At 27.9% G+C, this 8,075-nt stretch overlaps 1 protein-coding gene across 1 annotated transcript in view; it reads left to right on the top strand.

Moving 5' to 3' along the window:
- Positions 1-7,817, top strand: part of LOC107482436 (subtilisin-like protease SBT5.3) — a 13,657-nt gene extending 5,840 nt beyond the window's left edge. The window contains exons 6-11 of the mRNA XM_016102925.3: positions 3,001-3,538; positions 4,487-4,581; positions 4,937-5,182; positions 6,100-6,214; positions 6,298-6,511; positions 7,157-7,817. Of these exons, the coding sequence (XP_015958411.1) occupies positions 3,001-3,538; positions 4,487-4,581; positions 4,937-5,182; positions 6,100-6,214; positions 6,298-6,511; positions 7,157-7,698 (1,750 nt within the window). The 3' untranslated portion in view covers positions 7,699-7,817. The remainder of the gene's footprint in view (positions 1-3,000; positions 3,539-4,486; positions 4,582-4,936; positions 5,183-6,099; positions 6,215-6,297; positions 6,512-7,156) is intronic.
- Positions 7,818-8,075: the final 258 nt, after the last annotated feature.

An 8,075-nucleotide genomic window follows, 5' to 3' on the forward strand; every position in this document is an offset into this window, starting at 1 on the left:
ATATACTAATTTAAAAATAATTAAAAAAATAAAAAAATCTTTATATTATTAATCAAATAAGTATAAAGAATTTGTTTGGGCAAATTTTTAAAAAATATTGTTTTTAAGTTATTTTTTCTAAAAAAATTTATAAAAAAATAAAAGTAATTTTATGTTCGAATATATCATACAAAAAGATTTTTTTATTTATCAATTATGTTTGGATATAACTATATAAAAATATTTTTGTGTTTATTTATTATGTGAAAAATATCTTTTTTAAAAAAAATTTAAAAGATGTAATTATAGTTTCTCAAAAAAAATATTTTTTATTTTTTCTAGTAATATTTTTATTTTTACTATTAAAAATTTATCAAATATGTTAAAAAAATTATTAAAAATAAATTTTTTTATCAACTTAATAATACCTAAACAAGTATAAAATACTTAAGAGAGATTAATATAATTTGAGTATAAAACAATGATAATATTTCGGATAACAAAAGTAGACAATAAATAAGATCCTAAATTTAGTTTTGTATTAAGATCCTCATAAAATATTTAAGAAAAAATGAATGATAAATTTAGTTTTGTATGTTTGTTTCTTGGTAGTCACTAAAAGTATCGAATGAATATTTTTTGGTTTGTTTCTTTTAGGGGAATTGTCACAATAGAGTAGTTTAGATTTATATGACCGTGTTTGTCTTAATTATAAGTATTTATTCTAAGATCGCTGCAACTAGCACTTCAATAAAAAAGAATTTTTTTTGTTTGTCCTCATTGCAGTTGAACTAGGGTTTACAATAAAGCGTATAATAAACTAGAATTTACAAACTTAACTTTAGAAATGAAGAATTTGAATCATAATTGCAATGCAACGTTTGAAATAAGATACCAAACCGATGTGTTTTATTATTGTTCAAGAATTATTTTGTCATTTTCACATACGTGAAAACTTAATTGATACATATGCGAATTAACGTATCAATCCATAATTTTTATTAGTGAATTATGCAAAAAATTAAACTAAGAATTAATTTGACTGACAAAAAAAATACTAAAAATTGATGTGTATTAATTTTATTTTTAATTATAATATTCATTTTTAAAATTTTTAAAGATTAATTTAAATAATTATTTTATAATTTTTTTTAATGGGCATGAGATATTATGAAAAGGCGATAATTTTTTGACATCGTGGACTTTGTGCTCCCTATAAAAAAAGGTGTAGCATCCACTCCACTAAAAGGCAAAGCTTATAGGTAACAGTATATTCTAAGTATTTTATTATCACCAGTTCTTAATAGCTAATTTTCCAAACAGGTAGTGTGCGACGCTTTATTCTCGGGGAATAAAGAAAACGAAACATCAAACATCATAAAGCTTTCAAGCGATAATGCAAGGCTTAATACATTAAGGTTTTTTTTTAAAATTATTTAACAATGAAGGGAAACGAGAAACTAAAAAGCTTTGGATAGCTAAAATCTTGATGCAGTTAGGCAGAATATTTTAATTCTATGTATTTTACAAATAGTGTGATAAATTAAATAATTGATGCTAAACAGAGTGTCAAATTTACCACACTTTATAAGAGTTATGTTATGAAATTAGATGATAAAAGATAATATTAATAATTATATTTTTAATAAATTGACAATTTATAAATATACTTACGGTGATTTATCTAAATTATATTTCAAAAAATAGTCAATTATTGACTCAAGAAACAAGAATTTTATTTGAATAATTAAAAAAGTTTTTAATGTAAAATTAATAATTACCATTAAATAAAAAATAATAATTTTACTTTTTTTATAATGTCAGTCTAATTTATATTATATATATACATGAATTTATTAAAAAAATAATAATAACATTGTTAAAAGAGAAATAATAGAATAGAGGTCATCAAAATTTTTTATTTTTGTCTATTATTTAACTATTAATTTAATTTTTTTAATTTAGTAATCTAACAATATATTTTATCCTAACTAATGACAAAAAAAAGTAAATTTTAATAGTCTTCTAATATTATCCTAGCAGCGACAATATCCATTTTCTAAACGTCTTTACTAGGTAGATCATAGAAAATCTAAACAACTGGCTGAAAATTTAGCCCAATAAAATTTAAAAAAATACTCCACTCAAATTATTCAACCAAAATATCCTTCAATAATTTAAAAATTTAATCGTTCGCATACTTAATAAATAAAGGACTATATTACGTATACACCAAAATTAGCCACCAAAGTCGGTCACCAATATAAAATACATGTTAAAATATAAATACACATTGAAAATAAATTAAACCACATATTTATTTATACACAAATATATTAGTAACTAATTTTAATATATAAATAACATTTTTGATAAATTAAATATCCAACATATATTAATTATTACATTTAATTAAGTTCATTCCAATCAAATAACCATCTATCTACTAATGAAAACCTGATAGTATTAAGATTACTAACTCAACAAATTTTATCCCAACTCCCTCAAATTTAATTATGAAAAAGTCTAAGGACCAGCAACTTTGTATTTTCTGGTCAGTATTTAATCATAAAAAAAAGTGAGTGATTTCTTACCATTAGATATAATCTCACACCATTAAAAACACTATTAATGACCAATTAATGGTTACAAAATACTAAAGTTGTTGGCTCCTATCATTACTCTTTAATTATTATGCGTTTAGCAAATTACTGAGAGCTAGGCAGTTAGCTACTACTCATTACTTCGAATTTGGATCCTCTAAAGTTTAAATTTCATTTTAGAGAGTAAAGTGTGATCTTCTACCCTTGAATAATTTCTCTTTCATATCAATTTTTTGTCCCACTTATGAAATTAATGGTAAAAGATCACACTTTATTATCTCTAAAGTAAAATTCAAACTTTAAAGAATCCAAGTCTCATTACTTCATATCTAGTTGTGATAATTCACTATTCAACTCACAAATCTGTAATTTGGCACATATTCAACTCACAAATCTGTAATTTGGCACATGAATTCAGGAAGTTGATCGGGGCAAGGTACTTCAACAAAGGATTTCTTTCAGTTGCAGGAAAAGTGAATGGGTCAACAGAAGAGGACTTTGAGTCACCAAGAGACATCGAAGGGCATGGGTCCCACACCCTCTCAACAGCTGCGGGCAACATGGTTGCCGGAGTCAGTGTCTTTGGCCATGGCTATGGCACCGCCAAGGGCGGCTCGCCCAAGGCACGTGTGGCGACATACAAGGTTTGCTTCGCCGGCGGCGGCTGCTCCGATGCGGATATGATGGCGGCCTTCGACATGGCCATCCACGACGGCGTGGACGTGTTGTCGGTGTCGATTGGTGGCCCTCCTTCTGCATATTTCAATGACAGTATTTCCATTGGGTCCTTCCATGCCGCCATGAATGGCATTGTGGTTGTTTGCTCCGCTGGCAATAGTGGCCCTTTTGATGCTTCTGTTGTGAACCTTGCGCCTTGGCATATCACCGTTGCTGCCAGCACCATGGATAGGGCGTTCGCTAGTTATGTTGTTCTCGGCAACAATATCACCATTAAGGTTTCTCTTAACTTTAATTATTCCTCATTATCAATTTATTTAAAGGCCGTATGAAAATTTTCAAAAGTTATATTTTTGAGATTTTAACTTATGAAGTAGTAACTGGACATTTAATAAAAGGAGACCATTTTAATAAAGATATTAAAAATGTCTTTTTTTTAAAATGTTTATACATGTCATGTTATTATTGGATATTTTTATTAAATCGGTTAATAATTTATTTTTTAATAAATCATAATAAAATCGATTTATTATAATAATAATAATAAATCCAATTGTCTATATTATAATTATTAGATCCGATTTGTTCCGATTGAATTATACAATCTAAACCGAATATCTTTAAATTTTTTGATGAAAAGATAAATATATTCCTAACTTTTTGTTTTACAGACATTTAAATTCCTAAAAATTTAAAAAAATAGATTTATTGTTATTGTTATAAAAAAAATTAATTTTTTATTCTAATTTGTTAAGAAATTAAAAAATAATCAATTCATTAATACGTCCAATAATAATGCGACACGTAAGCGTCTTTATAAAAAGACGTTTTACGCGTCTTTATAAAATACCCCCTTAATAAAATTATCCAACTTAAGTGAAATCAAGATATTTTAAAATGTATAATATCTTTTTTTTATAATAAAAGATTATAAAATCATTAGAATTTATTATTTTTTATTATCAATAAATTATCGATGTTTAAAAGTATAAAATAAAATATATTATTAGATTATTATACTAAAAAAATTAAAATAAATGAATTGAATTAATGACTAAGTAACTAATATTTCTCATCCATTTTATTAGGGTCATAATCCTTTGGCTGTATTTATGGTTTACTCTAACTTTGAACTGAAAAGGGTAGCATCTCATGGGATGTTCAGATAGTTTATGTTGTGTGAGTAAATACAATGTCAAAATAAACTTGTATGGTTTCATTTGTAGGGTGAAAGTTTATCTGCTACAAAAATGGCGGACAAGTTCTACCCAATCATTAAAGCTGCAGATGCTAAATTGGCTAGCGCAAAAGTTATGAATGCGTAAGTATCAAAAAGATGTGATTATTGTTGTTTTCCTGAGATATTAAAAATATTAAATTAATAGAATTTTTTTTAACATTAGATTTTTAGTTATAGATATATTTAATTTATAAAAAAATATTTAATTAATTTTAATATTTTTTATATTAAAATAAATCTAATTATAAAATTAAAAATAAAATAAAATTTAATTAAAAAATATAAAAATTAATTACAAATTTAATAAAATTATAAAAACTAATAAATTAACCAAACTTTTTCAAATAATATAATTTTTAGGTGTACCCAACTAACAAAAAGAGTTTTATAAAGACTTGGACTCAATTTACAACAATGATCCAATTGAATTATGCAGTGTGTTGTGTCTGAACGGAACACTAGACCCGAAGAAGGTGAAGGGAAAGATTGTGCTGTGCCTCCGGGGATCAAGTTCAAGAGCCGAGAAGGGAGAGGAAGCTCTTCTAGCAGGTGCCGTGGGAATGGTTCTTGCAAATGATAAGATCGATGGGAATGAAATATTAGCCGATCCTCACCTCCTTCCTGCCTCTCATGTCAATTTCACTGATGGTCTCGCTATATTTGATTACATCAACTCCACCAAGTAAAAAAAAAAAAAAAAGTCTAGGAGTTAGTATTTTTGTTGAATTTTGGTCAGCATGTAATCAGTAAAAAATGTGAGTTATTGGATGAAATCTCACACCAATTTCACACCATTAAATTATCATTAATGGCTATTTGTTGGCTACCAATCATAAAAGTTACTAGCCCCTAGCATTGCTCAAAAAAATATACAATAAAAACGATAAATAAATTCTTAATCTTTTATCTTGAAGACAAATAAATAATACAAAAGTGTCATTCACTTTTTATAATGTGAGACATTTAGACTTCGATTGGTAGATATAAAGACACATACATTAAAAATATAGACATAAAATATTTGTGTCTATATATTGTGTTTGGTAAAAATAATGAACAAGATACATAAATATTTAAAAAAGACTAAATTATCCTTCATTCAAAAAAAGCTTAAAAAGATAATAAGACAAATTTTGAAATTTTAAAAATTGAATAAGAATAAAAGAGTAAAAAATGAATGTTACAAATTGTATCTCAATATTTCACTAAATTGGAGATACACAAATTTAGTGTCTTTGTGTTCATCTATCTCTTTCAAAAATCTATTTCACTAAACCAAACAGCAAGCATGTGTCATTGTGTGCATGTCTCATTAAAACATAAACATCAACCAAACTCTACCTAAATCATTTCGATGAATTTATTTGTTTTTATATATTTTAAACAGAATAACTTAAATATCTCATTATAAAAATGATAGACTTTTTTATTTCAATTAATTAGAAATTCATATATTTTCGAATTAAAAAGTCTAAAATTTCTTTGTCTTTTTCTCAAATATATAAGAACTTTTTTATGTGTGTCTATTTCTACAACTATATATCCCATGTATTTAGTAGAATCATGGATCAAATTTAACTGCTTGGAGTTTATTGCTAGGTTCCCAGTGGCTTATATTACATATCCAAAGACTTTGTTACATACTAAGCCAGCTCCTTTCATGGCTTCATTCTCATCAAAAGGGCCTAATATCCTTGTACCAGAGATCTTAAAGGTGTAATATTTTGCTTAATTGATGAATGTTTCTTCCAAATTTGTTGCCAAATATCTAAACACTTTTTAGTTTCAATTTTTCAGCCTGATATCACTGCACCAGGTGTGTCAGTTATAGCAGCATACACAGAAGCCCAAGGGCCAACCAATGAGAAGTTTGACAAGCGTAGGATTCCATATAACTCACTCTCAGGCACATCAATGTCTTGTCCTCACATTTCAGGCATCGTCGGATTGTTGAAAACCATGTATCCGTCTTGGAGTCCGGCGGCTATCAAGTCTGCAATCATGACCACCGGTGAGAAAATCTCAATTTTGTTTCGCTTAAGGGTAAATGTTAAGATTACAAAACGAGAAAGCTTTTATTGGGTAATACTAGGTAGACAAAAAAACAGGCAGAACTTGCCTTATTTAGTATTCATTAATTGTCGTAACAAGTAATGAATGCTAAATAATGCAAGTTATGGCTGTTTTTAGTTGATTTTCTTTGGTTACCAAACATTTCTATTATTGAAAATATAAAGTAGAAATTTAGGTGCAATTAATTTTATAAGAAGTTGATAGTTGAGAGTCGTTAGATGATAATTTAGTGAAACTTGTTAAATCATTTAACTTGACGTGTAAAGTTAACTGCACTTGAATTTCTACCAAAATTCAAATTTCAATAGATTTATTTTGTATTTACTAAATAAAAACATTTAAATTTATCATCTAAATTATTTTTATTAGTTTAATATTGATAATAATTATTTTTTACTTTTCTATTTTTCATTCATTAGAAATTATTAAAATGAGAAGAATCAATTTTTCTCTCTCTCTCAACTTTCACTCTTTCTCCATTAATACTACAGTTTGAATAGCTTTTAAGACATGAGATTTTTTTCAAAATCTTTCTACTAATAATAAGTTTTGCAAGTACTGATTTTGCTGTGCTACTTTTCAGCCACAACACTGGATAATGAGGCAGAGCCACTGCTAAATGCTGCTAATCGCAAGGCAACACCATTTAGTTATGGGGCAGGGCATGTTGATCCCAACAGCGCAATGGATCCTGGCCTTGTTTATGACACAACAGTGGATGATTACCTCAACTTCTTATGTGGTTTAGGCTACCACGAAACACAACTTTCCATGTTTACAGAAGGTCATCATTATAAATGTGCAACAAATTTCAGTATTCTCAACCTCAACTATCCTTCAATCACAGTTCCAGAATTCCCTGGCTCACTCACACTCACAAGAACCCTAAAAAATGTTGGTGCTCCGGCTACATACATTGCTCAAGTTCAAAACCCAAGAGGGATCAGCGTTTTTGTCAAGCCTAACATACTCGAGTTCAAAGAGGTTGGTGAAGAAAAGAGCTTTGAGGTAACCCTGAAGGGGAGGCAAGGAGAAGCAAGAAATAATCATTTCAAATTTGGAAGACTGATTTGGTCAGATGGCAACCATTATGTGAAAAGTCCAATTGTCGTCAAGTCTAATTGATTTGGTGCTTGCAAATTGTACCATACAGCTTCCAAATTTGTGCTTTAGAAAGTTTTCATGTACTGTTGTTGTTGATGGAAAAATAATGATTGCATAACAGAATAAAAGTGTGAACTAAAGAGACTTTAGCTTGGTTGGTATTTCTTGCGATTATCGTTCGCTTCTTAATATCAAATTCTCAATTTCGGAAAAATAGCATTCGCTCATCTAGCAAGTTTTTGATTTGAAGAAAAAGTGGTATGCTTGGAAGCAAGAATTTCGCAATGGGATGCTCCAAAAACATGACCGATTGTGCATCAAATAATCATAACTAACCCTACAATTAGAGGAAAAGTGGTTCATGGAGACAACAATAATGAAGGAAAGATTGTGTGTAT

The sequence above is a fragment of the Arachis duranensis genome, chromosome 4, assembly GCF_000817695.3.
Source record: "Arachis duranensis cultivar V14167 chromosome 4, aradu.V14167.gnm2.J7QH, whole genome shotgun sequence".
NCBI classification, from domain to species: Eukaryota; Viridiplantae; Streptophyta; class Magnoliopsida; order Fabales; family Fabaceae; genus Arachis; species Arachis duranensis.